Source organism: Notechis scutatus, chromosome 5 (assembly GCF_049901735.1).
Source record: "Notechis scutatus isolate UNSWTSFEM ecotype Mainland chromosome 5, rNotScu1.2, whole genome shotgun sequence".
Taxonomy (NCBI): domain Eukaryota; kingdom Metazoa; phylum Chordata; class Lepidosauria; order Squamata; family Elapidae; genus Notechis; species Notechis scutatus.
The window spans coordinates 114,357,204-114,375,056 of record NC_142013.1 but is presented as its reverse complement, the minus strand read 5'-3'; the positions used below and the strand labels follow the sequence as shown (position 1 = coordinate 114,375,056).

Sequence of the window (17,853 nt, the reverse complement as noted above, 5' to 3'; positions counted from 1 at the left end):
TCTGGTTGTTTTTTTTTTTTTTTTTTGGTACTTCGGTTGGTTTCTGTTATAATTATTTGGATGCTTCTGTTTTTGGCAACATTCCATAGCACTGAAAGGTGGGTGCTTATCTTGGGGAACTATTTATAATTACTTCTGGCTGGGGAATGAAAGTAATTCCCAGCGTTGCAATAAAATAGGTTTTGCTTTTAAAACAAGTTTGTGTTTAATTCCGTTTGACGAAGCCTGGGTCAGAACAATAACCCCTGGGAACAAAAGCTAATCAGACAAGCCGCTGGATGTCTAAGGAGATCCTCAGCCCACCAGATCATGGTTGTCCCAAAGGTAACTAAGACTTTTCTTCGATTCTCTTCCCCTTGAAAATAATGTTAGTTTAAATCGTTTTATTAAATATTTGGATTTCTTTTTCCTTTTTGTAGTCCCCATTTATTTGGATTATTCAGTGTCTTAAAACTGATGTTTGCTTCTGAATTTATTTTAGACACCAGGCTTTGCATTTTCTAAATCCAGATATAACCAAAGTCAATCAAAATATAAGCCCCCCCCCCCCCAAGCCTTACAACTGGAACCAATAATGAAACCATCCCCGTCCTCTAAATTGATTAGGAAAAAAATGTAATTTTCAGTTACAATTTACACCTATTCTTTGTATATACACACCAGCAGGAAAAGAAAACGCTGCTTAGTAGTTATCGTTACTACGAATTAAAACCCTGAGCTTTGCTCAGATCAAAAAATCTTATAGCGCGAGGAATAAAAAAAACAACACAGCAGACATATTTTTGATAGAGCCACCGACTTTACCTGAATTTTAAATAAAAAGTCGATTGTTGAAGGTCAAGAAAGTGGCAACCGCTTTTTCTGAGAAGGTTCTGTAGCCCTGATTCCCCCCCCCCCCCAAAAAAAAAATCAGGAAAAGAACCCCGCCAACTATTTCTGCTTTAATTCTCTCGCTTGGAGACGGCTCTTTGTCACGCAAAAGACATCTTGCTTCGAGAAGGGCCTGGCTGGGAGCCCAGGGAAGGCTGGATGAGCCTTCACAGCCTGCTCTGGCAAGCAGGGGAAACAAAAATAAACCATCAACTCTCTGAAATCCTTGCATTGTAAAAGAGATCCGTTGAAGTGGAATTCTTGGATTCGCAGGTATTGAGACATGGACGTTAAATACCTGCTAGCCGTTGGAATGCGATAGTTCCAACGGAGAAAAAGGAGGGGAAACCGAAGGGAGGGTTTTGTAATGTGGACAGAAGATAATATTTCCTGCTTGGGGTTGAACTGTGGGGTCCTCGGTTCCTTGCACACGTTTCGTGACTCAACTAGGAAACTATTGATTCTTTTTATTTTTCTGATATGTATTTCCATTTCACGTATTCATAAATATGTTTATACTTATACCTCTTATCTTGTAAGCGATTGACAAATCAAATAAATAAAATAAATAAACATCGTCAGTGCTAGAAGGGAGTGGGGTTTGTGGAGGAGGAGGAAGAAGAGGAAGAGGAAGGAGAGGAGGAAGAGAAGAAGAAAAAGGAGGAGGAAGAAGAGGAGGAAGAAGAGGAAGAAGGAGAGGAGGAGAAGAAGGAGAAGTGGAGCAGGAGGAGGAAGAGGAAGAGAAGGAGGAGGAAGAAGAAAAAGAATAGAAGAAGGAAAAGAGGAGGGGGAGAAAGAATAAGAGGAGGAGGAGGAAGAAGAAGAAGAGGAAGAAGAAAAAGGAGGAGGAAGAGGAGGAAGATGAGGAAGAAGGAGGAGGAGGAGAAGTGGAGGAGGAGGAAGAGAAGGAAGAGGAAGAAAAAAAGAATATAAGAAGAAAAGAGGAGGAGAAAGAAGAAGAGGAGGAGGAGGAGGAAGAAGAAGAAGAAGAAGAAAGAAGAAGAAGGAGAGGAAGAGGAGGAGGAGAAGGAGAAGTGGAAGGAGGAGGAAGAAGGAAAAGAGGAGGAAGAAGGATAAGAATAGAGAGAAGAAGAAGAGGAGGAGGAGGAGGAAGAAGAAGAGAAGAAGAAGAAGAGGAAGAAGAGAGGAAAGGAGGAGGAGAGGACTGTGAGGTCCTCGGTGTTCTCTGAGCTTTTGGTTGTTTTCTTGCAGATGTTTCATGACCCAACTAGGGAACATCATCAGTGCTAGAAGGGTGTGGGGTTTGTTGTGGGGGGGAGGCGGAGGAGGAGGAGGACAACGATGACAACGACTGGGGGGTCCTTTGGGACAATTGTGGATAATATGGACATCTCCAACCAAGAGGCCCAGGGCTCTGAATTCGAATTGGGAAGGAGTATGGGTGGTTGGAGACTGGAGAACGTAAAAAGAATGTTCCTGGGCCACGAATTCAAATTCATCTCTGCCATCCTGGCTGTCGCTCCAGGTGCTTTAATTGAATGGGATTTAAAGGGAAGCCAAAGATTAATTCCGCAGCATCTCGACTGGTATTAAGTTCAAGTAGAGAAATTGTTCAAATAAGTCTCTTCCGTTTGTTTTTTCTTTTTTAATGATTATTATTTTCTTTCATGCCCAGATGAAAAGGATATTTATCTCCAGAAGAACTTTGAAGCAAGCGGTTCCAGATAGAGGGCAGCTCAGAAAAGAGGACTAATGAATCTCAACGTCTTCCGTCTTCCGTGAAGCTCTCGCCATTCAACTACAAAGCTTGCCAAGCCTTTAAGTTTCAGTCCTTTGTTCTTGAAAAAGGTGACTTTTAAATGGAAATCTCTTTTTTATATGTGTGTGTGAGTGTGTGTGTTTATAAAAGCATATATATATAAATTATATATAATATAATATAATATTATATATATATTTTCCAAAAGCATGCATGCATGCTTTTATAAACACACACACACATAAAAAAAGAGATTTCCATATATATATATATTTCAAACTTGAAATTTGGCCCATATGTTCCTCTTGGCTTCTAGGGGCTCACTAAGAAAGGATTTTTCCAAATGAGCATTAGAATTTCCTATATTATTATTATTATTATTAACACGCTCTGATGCTAAGGAGTTCTGAAAGAAATCTCTTCCAAAGGCAAAACACAAGCAGAGGAGAGGAGTTTCAGTTTCAGTTTAACAGCCCCAAGCAGCTTTAGTACAGGACAGTTGAGCTAAACCACGCCCAGGCTCCTTGCTGTCCTCCTTGCTCACACAGCAAATACTGTTTCAGTTTCCAAACAGCCCTCAACTCTCTCATTTCAAAGGGAAAATAAAATTTGATCATATTTTATTTATCTATATATTTATATACATTAAATGATTGCATTTTATTCCAATTTCATTTTAAACTGTATTTTATTCCAATTTCATTTTAAATTGTATTTTATTCCAATTTCATTTTAAATCGTATTTTATTCCAATTCCATTTGAAATCATTTTTATCAGATTTTAGGGATAATTTGTGCCTGTCACTCTGCCCTTTGATGTGACCAACTTGACAAGTGCAATGATTTCCTTAACGATGGGCGGCAAGGAAATTCATCAAACGGGGCTCAAAAAAAACTCACCGAACAATCGTTTTCATTGAGCCACAGAAGTAATTTCCGGGCTCAGTTCTGGTCGTAACTTGAGGATTCCCTGTATCCCATTGCAGACTCCCCCAAAAGAAACCTCAGTAGTTGTTACCTTTTCAGTTTCATGTAACTTTCGTTGGCGGCTGGCCGACATTCTGCCCGTTGCACCACAATTCCTTCCAGGGACAATTTTTCTGGAATGGAAGGAGACCCAAATTAGCACCGAGACCCACCAAACCCCCCACAAAAAAACAAAAAAAAGACACTTTTGGTTTTGGAAAATACAAGAAGTCCTCAACTTACAATAGCTCATTTAGTGACCATTCGAGGTTATGCTGTCACCGAAAAAAAATGACTTATGAACATTTTTCACACGTATGTGTCAGCGTTCCAGAAAACCTCCACTCCAACAAATAACTCCTGAGAAGACATCCTTTCTGAAGTCTTTTTTATTAGAGTATTAAACTGTCATGCCCCTGTCAGAATCTGACTTGGAGGAGGAAGCTGACAGGGAGGGGGAGTGTGGCTCCGCTGGCTGTGGAGGAAACTGGGGAAGGGCACAGTCCAGCTGGGCAGAGCAGGGAAGAGGTAGACCAAGGGAGAGGAAATTCAGAGGAAGACCCAGGACCACCCCCCTTTCATCCTAGCGCATGCAGGAAGGAATGGAGAAGGGAGCAACGTGACTTGCATGGCTTACGGGGGAGGAAAGGGCCCTGATTCCCTGCATTAGCTGCACCTGGGAACACAGTGCATAAAAAGGTAAGCTGCATACGGCAACTTGTTGGAAGCAAATCATGAATTATCTGGTATCGTTGAGGCTTATCTGTATTCCTAGCTTCTTCACAACTGTGTGAGTTTTGCTGTGCTTTCAAGTCTGCAATTCCTTCTCCTGCCCCGTCAAGCTTCAGTTTGGTTTGTTTGGATTTTAAGTTACTGTTTGTGTGTACCTTGTTTTGGACTGAATTTTCTACAGCCAAAGGCTGTTCCTGGGAGAGTTTTTCTCTAGCCGAAGGTAACCTGGGCATTGGGGGCAAAGTTGGAGATAATAAAGGGACTCCTGTTGATTATCTGACTGTGTTGCCTTTGTGCCAGGCCCCAGGTCATCACATAAACTGGCACATCTGGGAAATCCCGAATCTGAAAGTTCCAGGTTTCCTTGCAATAAGTACAAAATTACAAATCCACCCCCGGAACCCATCATGGCATCACATGCCCCAATCACCATCCGTCCCAACTTGAGAGATCCCCTCACTCAGGTGCAGAAACAACATGACCTTGACTTAGAAAAAGAATGCTATTGTGTCTAACCACATACACTCCCAGAAATTCCCCCCTCCCATTTTCCCAGGCTCGGGAATGTGGCAGCGTGGAACTGTCTGGTGCTAATATGGCCTCCCAAGCTGACAGAATGCTCGTTGCAGTATATTCTGAGATCCTGTGATTTACATTCAGACGCTTAGCAACTGATTCGTGTTTATGATGGTTGCAGCATTCCTGGGGTCACGTGATACACTTTTGCCACCTTCTGATGGGCAACGTTCAATTCTCGAATACAGCTCATCTGTTTGGACTCCGCACTGTATAATGGACATTAACAGATATTTCACGAGAAGAGTCCTCCACTCTTCTGCTCGCAACAGAATACCTTATACCAGTGGTTGCCAACCAGTGGGCCAGGGACCACTGGTGGTCCGTGAGAAAATTTTGGTAGCCCACAGAGAAATGTCCCACCAAAGCAATTAATCCAGGCTGCGCGGGAAAACAAGGCTGCGTCACCCACATGGACCATGGGAACACAAAGCTTGCGTCGCTTGCATTGAGAACAACACGAGGGAGTGAGGGGATTGGAGAAAGGGGGGGGGACTTGCCCCACGCACCTGGCTGGGCTGCTTCTTTCCACTTCTTTCTTCTTCTGCTTTTGGCTGCACGTAAGGAAAGCAGCAGAAGCCTTTCTTGTTCTCCCCCAAACTCTGCCAGAAATGAGTCTTTGGGACCCTGCAAGGCTTCCTGCTCCAAGAAGCTGTGTCGGCAAAGACTCCTTTGTGGCGGAGTTTGGGGGAGAGAAAGAAAGACTTCGGCTGCTTCTGCTGCTTTCCTTGCATGAAGCCAAAAGTCTCTCTCTCTCTCTCTCCTCCTGAGAACAGAGCTGGAGACGGTATCCTGCGATCCCAAATAAAGAATGATCGATCGGTAGGAAAATGGGGTGGGGAATTTTCCTGCAGACTTTTTGGGGGGATTTTCCCAGGGTCTCTGGTCCGCAGGATTTAAAATGATGAGTTTGGTGGTCCCTGAGGTCCAAAAGGTTGGCAACCCCTGCCTTATACCACCAGACTTGAAATGTTAGGCTTAGACAAACTAGAACTATGCTGCCTTTGGTCCAACCTAAGCGTAGTACATAAAATTATCCATTGCAATGTCCTACCTGTCAATGACTACTTCAGCTTCAACCACAACAATACAAGAGCACACAACAGATACAAACTCAATGTAAACTGCTCCAAACTGGATTGCAGAAAGTACGACTTCAGCAACAGAGTGGTCAATGCCTGGAGTGCACTGCCTGACTCCGTGGTTACATCCTTAAACCTCTCAACTCCTTTAACCTCAAACTATCCACTATTGACCTCACCCCGTTCCTAAGAGGTCTGTAAGGGGCGTGCATAAGTGCCCCATCATGCCTACCCTCCTTGTCCTATTGTCCCCATTTATTCGCACCTATTTCCTGTATTGTTACTCGTGTTTATACTTATACCTATTATCTTGTAAGCGGTTGACAAATCAAATAAATAAAAGAAGGAAGGAAGGAAGGAAGGAAGGAAGGAAGGAAGGAAGGAAGGAAGGAAGGAAGGAAGGAAGGAAGGAAGGAAGGAAGGAAGGAAGGAAGGAAGAAGGAAGAGAACAGGGAAGGGGAAGGAAGGAAGGAGAGAAAACAATGGAGGGAGGAGAGAAAAAAGGGAGAGAGGAGAGGAAGGAAGGAAAGAAGGAAGGGGGAAGGAAGGAGAACAGGGAAGGGGAAGGAAGGAAGGAGAGAAAAGAAGGGAGGGAATAGAGAAAAGAATGGAGGGAGGAGAGAAAAGGGAGGGAATGAGAGGAAGGGAGGAAGGAAGGAAGGAAGGAGGAAAGAGAACAGGGAAGGGGAAGGAGAGAAAAGAATGGAGGGAGGAGAGGAAAAAAGGGAGGGAGCAGGAGGAAGGAAGGAAGGAAGGAAGGAAGGGGAAGGAAGGGGGGAAGGAAGGAAGAACAGGAAGGGAAGGAAGGAAGGAGAGGAGAAGAAGGGAGGGAATGAGAAAGGGAGAATGGAGGAAGGAAGGAGGAAAGAAAAGGGAGGGAATGGGAGGAAGGAAAAGAAGGAAGGAAGGAAAAAGGAAGGAAGGAAGGAAGGAAGGAAGGAAGGAAGGAAGGAAGGAAGGAAGGAAGGAAGGAAGGAAGGAAGGAAGGAAGGAAGGGAGAGAATACCCATTCCTAAGAGGTCTGTAAGGGACGTGCATAAGTGCACAATCGTGCCTACCGTTCCTGTCCTAATGTCCCCTTTTATCCATACCCATTTCATGTACTCTTAATCTTGTTCCCAATTATATCTGTTATCTAATACATGCTTGACAAATAAATAAAATAAATAAATAAAATAAAACATCAACGGGAAAGCCGAATTCACTTAAGGACTGTGTGACTAACTAAACGATAGCTGTTATTTAGTTAACAATTGTGGCAAGGAAGGTCCGTGAAACGGGCAAAATTTCACTTCACAAATGTCTCACTTAACCTCAGAAATTTTGGGGCACGGTTATGGCCGACAGTCAAGGAGTAGCTATATATCTCCCGAATATTCAACTCAAATTTTGCAGAATTGATCTTTTTTTCTTTTGGTTGATACAGAACTGGTTTATTCCACAATTCTAATAAAATAAACCCATGAAAAACAGAGAAGGCGTTCCCTGACGTTATAAAAAGAATCCATCTGCTTTCTCATGCTCAGGTGTGCCAGCTGCCCAGAACTAGAAATTCGGCGTTTTCATGAAGGTGATGCCAGCACATGGCTTCGTTCCATCATAAAAAAACAGGACTAAGCAGCACAGTTGACAGAAAGGATTTCACTGTTAGTACAGTATAGCAGCTATTTATAAAGTATCTGGATAATATCTGCAAGGGGAAAGGAATCTCCATTTTTCAATCTGCGAATTCAACGGGCTAATCTGCACGTTAACTTCCTTATAAGCAGGCTAATGGATAAGACCCTTGGAATCAATTCCCATGGCTGAAGGCGAACCTTTGGCAACCGGAAATGTTGTGTGCGTATATTATTTTAGTCTAGGGCATTTGGTCATACGCATTGAGTTTTGCGCAGTTTACAGACCAAAGTAATTGAAAACAGACTCGGAGAAAACCGAGAGGAAGCGCAACCAACGATGGGAAAACGATGCAAATAAGTGAACCCATTCATATATACTTCAAACGGGGACACAAAGCCCGTTTGGTGTGGTGGGGTGGTGAACGAGCTGGGCTCTCAGTGGGGAGACCGAGATGCTATTTCTCTCTCAGGCATGGAACTGGCTTGGGGAATATGGGTCAGCCACTCTTGGCCCTAGACTGGAAAGTCAAAAAAAAACCCTCTCATCCATCTACCAATCTGCATGCACACACACACTAGCAGGGTACCCATGCTTTGCTACAAAACTATGTGATCAGGCAAGTTTTGGGGGAAGGAAATAAGGGGGGGGGGAATTCTGCCTCTGCCTCCCAGCATCCATCGGTATTCATCTGGCTAGCGTCCTGTCAGTGTGTGAGAGAGTTGAAGGCTGTTTGGAAACTGAAAGAGTATTTGTTGTGTGAGCAAGGAGACAGCAAGGAGCCTGGGCGTGGCTTAGCTCAACTGTTCTGTACTAAAGCTGCTTGGTGCTGTGAAACTAAAACTGAAACTCCTCTCCTCTGCTGGTGTTTTGCCTTTGGAAGAGATTTCTTCTTTTCAAGTGGGGAGGGGGAGTAGAACTCCTTAGCATCAGAGCGTGTTAATAATAATAATAATAATATAGGAAATACTCGAAATGCTCTGATGGTCATCTTGAAAAATCCTTTCTTAGTGAGCACCTAGAAGCCATATGTGCCAAATGTCAAGTTTGTAGGCTTTACAGTTGTGGAGATTTTGATGATGATGCACAAGTGGTATTTTGTTTTTTTTATATATCAATATAATATATAAGGAAATATAATATAATATAAGGAAATATAAGGAATATAATATAAGGAAATATATAGATATATATAAAATCCATATCCTTATAATCCTGAATCCTTCCCCTCCTCTCAAGAGATCTCAGCCATCTATTTTCCTTCTGTCTTACACCTTGATGCCAAACGTTTGCATTTTTGAAAACTCAGCCGTTAAAGCAGCTAACAAACAGAAGCGAGTCACAACGTCTTCTCTCACCTTTCTCCAAACCCCAAAGTGTTGCTAAGGTGTCAGGTTACTGGTGTGCCAAGGTTTGACCAACTAGTCCTCACTTATCCATAGAAACAGCAATCCCATTTGGACGGAACCTAAACCCATCCATCCAACATCTCCCCGTAAATCAAATTTTGCAGTACATTTCTTTCCCTCCTATTGCAATTTGCAGGCAAAGCGTGTCTTTCTATCATAAACAACACCCCCGGATGCTCCTGTTCCCAGGCTGCTGAAAAGCCCTATTTCAACCCTAGGAATCCTGTATAAAATCCACACTGGCTGGGGAGGATTTTGAAGGAGGGCGGCTGGATTTCAGCCTTTCCATTGCTGCCTTTGTGTACGAAGATGACCAGCCAACCACAGAGATTTGCAAAGCTCTGAATAAACCAAGTCCATCTTCTTAAGGGTTGTTTTGTTGTGCTGCTGTTGTTATTTCCCCCCCAGAAGGTTTATGAATCCCTTATTCACAAAGGCATCTTGGAAAGCCGTTGCACAACACGGAATGAAATTTCAGGCGTGCTTTTCTTTTCCCTTTTCCCAAATCTGGCTTCCATCCTTAAGGTGGGCATTGAGGGCATGCCACTTTTTTACTCCCAGCACCCTCCAGGGGGAAGAAGAAAAAAACCTCCCTTTATAATTCTGGGGACTTCAAAGGGAAAAGAAAAGCCAACTCCCCCTCCAACAAGCATCTTCTTACCCTCACACGGTTAAATGCAAATTCAGCTTTCCAGACCGGCTCCTGGGAACAACGCAGCACACACACACACACACACACGCGCGGTTCCTACGCCACCTCCTGCAAAACTGTGCTTGAGAAGCTCACGCACAGCTTAGTGCGCTTCCTCGCCAGCGTGCTTCCTCCCCGGGGCTGAATCGACGGGTTTTCGGGAAGAGACCTACCTCTCTTGCACCAAGCCAGAGAGAGAAAGGGGGGAGGGGGAGCAAGGTGAGAGGGACAGGTGGCCCATCCTAGCCACCATCGGCGCGCCCCACCAACCCAACCCGGGGGAGGAGGGGGGGCGAGATGGAGAAGGAGAAGAAAGGCAGCGCATCGTCAGAAGGGAAGGACCACGGCAAGCATCCCAACATGTCTCTGGTGACTCTCAACGTTGGCGGCTACCTCTACGTTAGCCAGAGGCAAACTCTCACCAAATACGCCGACTCCTTTCTGGAAAGAGTTGTCAGCGGGAAAACCCTTTGCCCGTCCGACGCCGAGGGCCACTTCTTCATCGACAGGGACGGTCTCCTCTTTAGGCACGTTCTGAACTTCCTGAGGAACGGGGAGCTCCTCCTCCCCGAGGGCTTCAAGGAAAACCAACTCCTGGCCCAGGAGGCTGAATTCTTCCAGCTTCCCCTCCTGGGCGAGGCGGTGAAAGCCAGGTGGGAGAAGGAGCAGCTGGCCTCCCGAGAGGCCACCTTCCTGGAGATCACCGACAGCCACGACCGTACCCAGGGCCTCCGGATTTTTTGCAATGCCCCTGACTTCATCGCCAAAATCAAATCCCGCATCGTGCTGGTCTCCAAGAGCCGGCTGGACGGTTTCCCCGAAGAGTTTACCGTCTCTTCCAACATCATTCAGTTTAAGTACTTCATCAAGTCGGAGAACGGGACGCGGCTGGTCTTGAAGGAGGACAACACCTTTGTCTGCACCTTGGAGACGCTCAAGTTCGAAGCCATCATGATGGCCCTCAAGTGCGGCTTCCGCCTGCTGACTAGCCTGGATTGCTCCAAAGGCTCAATTGTTCAGAGCGATGCCCTTCATTTCATCAAGTGATGGAGTTCTCCCCTTCCTCCTCCTCCTCCTCAGCCTGGACCACGAGCATGCAGCCTGCAAACTTCCAAATGCCGCCCTCACAAAACGACTTCTCCCGGAGCATTTGCTGCTCATGAATTCCACGAGAACTTATGGTATGTACAATTGTAAGCAAGAAGGAAGAAAAGGAAGAAAATCCACCTGCGAGTTCCTCGTTTCCATTTTAATCACAACCGCCGTAGTAGTAGTAGTAGTAATCATAATAATAATAAAAGGTGTTTGTTGGATGTGATGGAAATCGAAGTGAATGCTGTTGAAGCTCCCTCCGCCTGTTGTTTGCTGCTCAGGGGTTCTGCTTTTCTCACCCAGAGCCCAGGGAACGGAACAGGCTGGTCTGCACTTCAGTGTGGCCAGAGCGCATGGCTTCCTGCTCAAGAATGATTTTTTAAAAATGCTTTCTTTGCTATGCTTTCTGACTTGTTATTTATCTTCCTGGGTTCTGATGCTGGTTCAAGAGAAAAAATGGTTTGGTTTTGCACTGGCTGAAATGTTAAAATGTGCAGAGTGGTGGCAGGAATTGGGGATGTCTAGTCTGGTGAGAAGAAGGACTGGGGGGCGGGTGGGGGGATAACAGATAATCAGAGTTGGAAGGGACCTTGTAGGTCATCTAGTCCAACCCCCCACCCACCCACCTAAGCGGGAGACCCTACACCATTTCTGACCAAGGGGACATGAGTCCAGTCTTCCAATATTTGAGGGGCCGGCACAAAGAGAGAGGGGTCCACTTATTCTCCAAAGTATGTGAAGGCCGGATAAGAAGCAACAGATGGAAACTAACTAAAGAGAGAACCAACCTAGGAGTCATTTCCTGACAGTTAGAACAATTAACCAGGGGAACAACTTGCCTTCAGAAGCTGTAGGTCATCCAACGCTGGAGGTTTTGAAGAAGAGATTGGATAACCATTCGTCTCAAATAATAGGGTCCCCTGCTTGAACGGGGGGGGGGGGGTTGGACTAGAAGACCACTGAGGTCTCTTCCCACCCTGCTATTCTGTAAATCATGCTGCACGATCTAAAATACAGTGGGATTGAAAATTGTACACAGGCATCCAATTTAATGAGCAATACAGAAAAGGCCACATCATGTATAGTTCAGGATGTCATATGATAGCTATCAAAACAGGAGGAGGAAAGGAAAGGGGGGAAAAAAAACCCCATCTAACCTCTTATTAATTTTGATCTTTTAGAGAACAATTTAGACAGCACGCTGCCGAGACAAAACTGTTCAGAGTTCCAGAAAAGGAGACTTCGATACCCATCATCTTTTACATAAAAAAAAAAAAACCGCGTATCTTTTAGAAAATACACACATCTGTGGCAAAATAAGGGGGAGGGAGGGAAATTTAGTTAACCCTGCAGAGGAGACAACTACCTATAGTAAGATGTGAGGTGCATATCACACTTCTAGAGTATCGAACAAGACAACTAGACTTTTAATCACATGTAGCCCTGGAGGCTGATAAGAAGGTATGAACGAGCTCCGGAGTTTGTTTTCCGTCATAACTTCATTCCCTTTCTTAAAAACTCAAGGTTTTCTGTCCAAATTTAACAGTAATGAAATCTTCCGGGGTTTTTTTACCAACAGGGAAACACAGAGCTAAATGTTATCCTAGTCCGGCGTTGCTTTCCATTTACTACGACTTGCAATTATTTCCATCAGGTGTGTTCCGGAGTTGAATTCGCTCCAGGGCAGCTTAAGCGTAACCTGCTCATATATTAAATCTGCTCACATTATTAGCAAGTTTTTTTTTTTAAAAAAAAATCTGGATTCTTTATGTAAGATGGGCTGTGGTTAGGGTGTCAGGAGATGGGGGGGAAATCCCAAATTATTTCCTCACCTGCGTCTTCTTCCTACAAATCCCCATCTCACAACAAAGGGGTAACACTTTTGTGGTGTGGAGACAATAATTCGGTCCTCAACACCAATAAGACCAAGAAGCTGATAGTGGACTATATAGAAGGAACCGATCAGATCTCCAGTCCTTGCTTATCAGTGGAGACCGAGTGGAGCAAGGGGCCAGTTTTAAGTTTCTGGGTGTTACCCTAAAAGAGGACCTGGCCTGGGGTGTCCACATAGCAGCCCTGGTCAAAAGGCCCCAGCAGAGATTATACTACCTGAAGCTTCTCAGGAAACAACAACTGGATGAAAAACTGCTGGTGACCTTCTACAGCAGCACCACAGAGAGTATTTTAACCTACTGCACCTCTGTAGGGTTTGCCAATTGCACAGGGGCAGATAGGAAAGCACTCCAGAGGGTTAATGTCATTGCCCACAAGATCCTGGGTTGCCCTCTCCCCTCTTTGGAAGAGCTTTATAGCTCCCGCTGCCTTAGTTCAAGACATCCTCAAAGATCCATCTCATCCTGGGCACCTTTTTTTTTTTTTTGTTTTTGAACTGTTACCACCTGGCAGACGGTACAGGACAATAATAAAAACAAGGACAAACAGGCTGAAAAACAGCTTCTATCCCAGGGCAGGAGCTCTATTGAATTCTACTGTAGAGTGCAATATTCATGCAATATCAGGGATTTTCAATCCAATTGTATAGAATGTGAAGGAGGTGTGTTTGTGTTTATTTTCATAGCCATAAATTGTACACTGAAGATGGCATTTCATTTCGTTGTACGAGGTGCCCAAGGACAATAAAGGAAACTAACTTTGGGGAGAGGAGCACCAGAATTTTAAGGCTCGAAATGATAGTTAATCAGCTGCAAAATGTTAAGGCATCTGTTTTGCTTCACCACTTTGCAAAGAATACCACAATAACATGAAGAGCGGGGGTACCTCTTTGCAGCCGAAATAGCTGGCCCTCCCATAAAAATTAATTTAGGAAACTCAACTAAACTAAACTGAACACAACACACCGACAATGGCTCCTGCCACTGGCGGAGAGGAGGAGAAGCAAGTGTGACAAGTGTGTTTGTGAACCCTTTGCTGAAAAGGACCAGGCGTGGCTTTCCCCCTGGAAGCCGCCCGTTGAATCAAGATGGCATCATTGCCCTGTTCTGCAGGAACTCCTCGACTTACAGCTACAAACGGAGCTCAAAACTGATGTTGCTAAGTGAGAAATTTGTTTAAAGGGAGTTTCGCCTCATTTTACAGACCTTTCCTGCCACGTTGGTTAAGGGAATCACACGGTCGTTAAGCAAATCTGGATTCCCCTGTTGGCTTTGCTGGTCAGAAGGTCGCAAAAGGGGATCCCGTGACCCCGGGACTCTGCAACCAACATAAGTACCAGTCAGTTGCCCAGCGTCTGAATTTTGATCAGGTAACTGTCATGCCCTTGTTGGAGTCCGATTCTGAGGGGGAGATTGAGCAGCTGACAGGGAGTGGGAGTGCGGCTCTGGTGGCTGTGGAGGAAACTGGGGAAGGGCACAGTCCGGCTGGGCCTTCAGAGGAAGACCCAGGGCCACCCCCTCTTCATCCTAGGGCACGCAGGGAGGAGCAGAGAAGGGAGCAACGTGGCTTACGGGAGAGGAAAGGGCCCTGATTCCCTTCATTAGTTGCAGATGGGAGAACAGGATATAAGTGGGGAGTTTGCACACAGCTCCTTGCTGGAAGCAAAGCGTGCATCATCTTGGTCAGCCTTATCTGGGTTTTTGGCGTCCTCCCAACTGTGGGCGCTGCATTATCCTTTGAAAGTCTGCCATTTATCATCCTGGCCTGCCGTATTAATTACTTCAGTGTGGTTTGTGTTGGGTTTTTAAAAAATTTCTAATTATCTTTACTTTGGGCTCGGACTGCATTTACTCCCTTGGTAGACTGTTTTTGGAAGAGTTTGATCTCCAGCTGAGGATAATTGGAAATTAGGGCCAAGTTGGAGGGATTAAAGGGAATTTATTCTACTTTTGTGACTTTGTTATTTTTGTGTCACGCCCCGAGTCATCACAGTAACCATGGGGATGCAGCAATGGTCGTAAGTGTGGAAAACGGTCCTAAGTCACTATTTCCAGCGCCGTTCTAACTTTGGTCACCAAATAAACTGTTGTAAGTGGAGGACTACCTGTATAACAGATCCTGGCAGAGCAAACCAAACGAAACACCCCCCAAAAAACCCCTCCAAAATTAAAGCCTGAGAAAATTTAACTTCCAAACAGACAACGTCCCTGTGCTATAAAGGTAGTCCTCATCTTACAACAGTTCATTTACTGACCGTTCAAAGTTAAAACGCCGTTGGGGGGAAGGGAAGCGACTTGGGACTGTTTTTCACACTTAACGACCATTGCGGTGACATGATTTACAGACCCTTGACAACTGACTCATATTTATGATGGTTTTGCAGCATCCGGAGGTGGGAGGGGGAGGAAGGGAAATCCCCTTTTATGACCTTCAGACAATGTCAAGTCAATGGAGGGAAACCAAGATTCACTCAACGACCACGTTACTAATTGAACAACCGCAGGGGGTTCGCTCCACGACAGTGGCGCCAAGGTCATAAAACGGGCCACACCTCAAGTTAAGGTCTCGCTATGCGAGACAGAAAGGTAGGGCTCCGTTGAGGCCGTTAAGTGGAGGTTGCCCTGTAATTAGAAGGCTGTTCTTCCAATCGGATTTCTGGAGTGTGTGGCGGCTGGTCTTTTGTTGTTGGGAGGTGGGAAAATCATGCTCAGATCTTCGCTGGATCTCAGATTCCCCACGATTACGTCAGAACCAAGAAGACCTGTGGACTATATATTATATACTAGCTCGATACTCATGTGCTTCGCTACGCAACTATGTGGTCGGGCTTAGTTTTTGGGGAGGAAAATAAGGGGGGGAAATTCTGCCTCTGCCTACCAGCATCCATCGGTATTCATCTGGCTAGCGTTCTGTCAGTGTGTGAGAGAGTTGAGGGCTGTTTGGAAACTGAAAAGAGTATTCACTGTGTGAACAAGAAGGAGACAGCAAGGAGCCTGGGCGTGGCTTAGCTCAACTGTTCTGCACTAAAGCTGCTTGCTGGTATCAAACTAAAACTCCTCTGATTGTGTTTTGCCTTTGGAAGAGATTTCTTTCCAGGTGGGGAGGGGGAGTAGAACTCCTTAGCATCAGAGCGTGTTAATAATAATAATATAGGAAATACTAAATGCTCTGATTGTCATTTCGAAAAATCCTTTCTCAGTGAGCCCTTAGAAGCCAAGAGGGACACAGGTGCCCAATTTCAAGTTTGTAGGCTTTACAGTTTTGGAGATTTTGTGATGGATGCTACTATGCAGAGGCACAATTATCCCCCCGCCCCCCTTATTTTCCTCCCAAAAAAACTAAGCCCCACCACATAGTTTCGTAGCAAAGCATGGGCATCGAGCTAGTTTATTTATATTGTGCAACCCAAATTGCAAAACATATCCAACACACCTTCCTCCACCTAGTTTCCTCACAACAACCACCTTGGGAGGTGGGTTAGGGTGACAGAGAGGGACTGGTCCAAAGCCCACCAGCCAGTTTTCATGCCCAGGACTAGAACTCACTGTCTCCTGGTGATTGGCCCAAAGTCACCCAGTTGGCTTTCATGCCTAAGGCAGAACTAGAACTCACCGTCTCCTGGTGAATGGCCCAAAGTCACCCAGCTGGCTTTCTTGCCTAAGGCAGGACTAGAACTCCCAGTCTCCTGATGAATGGCCCAAAGTCACCCAGCCGGCTTTCATAGCTAAGGCAGGACTAGAACTCACTGTCTCCTGGTGATTGGCCCAAAGTCACCCAGCCAGCATTTGGAGCTAGGACAGAACTAGAACTCCCAGTCTCCTGGTGAATGGCCCAAAGTCACCCAGTTGGCTTTCATGCCTAAGGCAGAACTAGAACTCACTGTCTCCTGGTGATTCGCCCAAAGTCACCTAACAGGCCTTCATGGCAAGGGCAGAACTAGAACTCCCAGTCTCCTGGTGATTGGCCCAAAGTCAGTTCACAAAAAATGGCCACGTTTTTGTCGCCTGCTTCAGTTCAGGGGGCTTTCAATTGGTGGGGTAGTCCTACTTCCCTGTCTCTGGAACCAATTTGATACACAACATGGTGATTGTACATCATTGGAATAAAAAAAAATAATGAGTATCAAAATTTTAAAAAATGTATAGGGTGCGATACTGGACACCCTCTCAAACCACGTTTTGCGCAACCAGAAGTTAACTTCGGAACACATTCGTTAAATTATGGTTTGGCATTCACACTCTTTGCCACGATTCCAGCCAACCAAGTATTTTACCCTACAGTTGCTTAAGCTCACTTCTGGTTTGGAAGCTACACACTGCGGAGAAGCAGTATTATGTAAAGAGCTGCGAGCAAAAAAAAAATACACAAAAGGGTTTGTGGAATGAACAGGTTTTGCGTTCTCCGCTATTAGTAATTTCCCAATTCGAGAAACGAATAGAGTGTCAATGTCTTTTTTTTTTTTTTTAAGTTTCCCACTTTTTTTTTTAAATTAAAAAAGAAAAAGGAAAAAAAAATCGGCTCACCATCTGGTGCCATCTCTATTATTCATCCTACTTCTAATGCAACGGGAATCTGGGATTAATGGCCACACAGGAGAAGTAGATCTCAAGATAACATGTGGGAGAAGGGTTGGGGATTCTCCAGGACCACTAATGTGATGGTATGTTCACCTATCTTTGTAACCCTCTGGATCTTGGTTTATATTCACATTTCCCCCCCATTTTTTTATTTTATTTTACAACATATCCATCTTTCAATTCAACAGTGTATCGGCTGGGTACATATATCTTGTGCACATATTTATATTTGATATACATCTCTTACTATAATATCAATAGTTACTTTCATATTAAAAACTACTCATCCTTATTTATCTTATCATGGTAGTAATCTTAATGCATTTTGCCTTATGTTCATTTAACTTTTTTATTTTTATTTTCCAACCATTTATAAAATAAACCCCATATATATAATATTCCGTTTCTTCTTGTTCTTTAATTGCCAATCTTAATCTGTTCATTTAGTTTGGTTTAGTTTATTGTCCTTGCACCTCGTACAACGAAATCAAACACCATATCTTCAGTGCACACCATGACCATGAAAATAAACACAAACACACATCCTTCACACTCCACACATTGTTCTGACCCAAACCTGGTTCCAAGGAAACAAACACAAAATGGAGGTAATAGCCAAACCTTTTAA

The 17,853-nt window shown here is 44.6% G+C and overlaps 3 protein-coding genes across 3 annotated transcripts in view; 2 read left to right on the top strand and 1 right to left on the bottom strand.

Moving 5' to 3' along the window:
• Positions 1-17,853, top strand: part of ATOH8 (atonal bHLH transcription factor 8) — a 249,058-nt gene that overhangs the window by 186,335 nt on the left and 44,870 nt on the right. The gene's annotated exons all lie outside the window — the stretch shown is intronic.
• Positions 1-17,853, bottom strand: part of GTF2F2 (general transcription factor IIF subunit 2) — a 53,743-nt gene that overhangs the window by 22,497 nt on the left and 13,393 nt on the right. Inside the window, exon 2 of the mRNA XM_087967617.1 lies at positions 3,609-3,690. Within this exon, the coding sequence (XP_087823743.1) occupies positions 3,609-3,690 (82 nt within the window). The remainder of the gene's footprint in view (positions 1-3,608; positions 3,691-17,853) is intronic.
• Positions 9,860-10,979, top strand: KCTD4 (potassium channel tetramerization domain containing 4). Its single transcript, XM_026691555.2, has one exon. The coding sequence runs from the start codon at positions 9,961-9,963 to the stop codon at positions 10,708-10,710; it is 750 nt and encodes a 249-aa protein (XP_026547340.1). The 5' UTR covers positions 9,860-9,960; the 3' UTR covers positions 10,711-10,979.

Excerpts from the sequence above, each read along its gene's own strand:
- KCTD4 (XM_026691555.2), top strand. The coding sequence starts at position 9,961 with ATGGAGAAGGAGAAGAAAGGCAGCGCATCGTCAGAAGGGAAGGACCAC.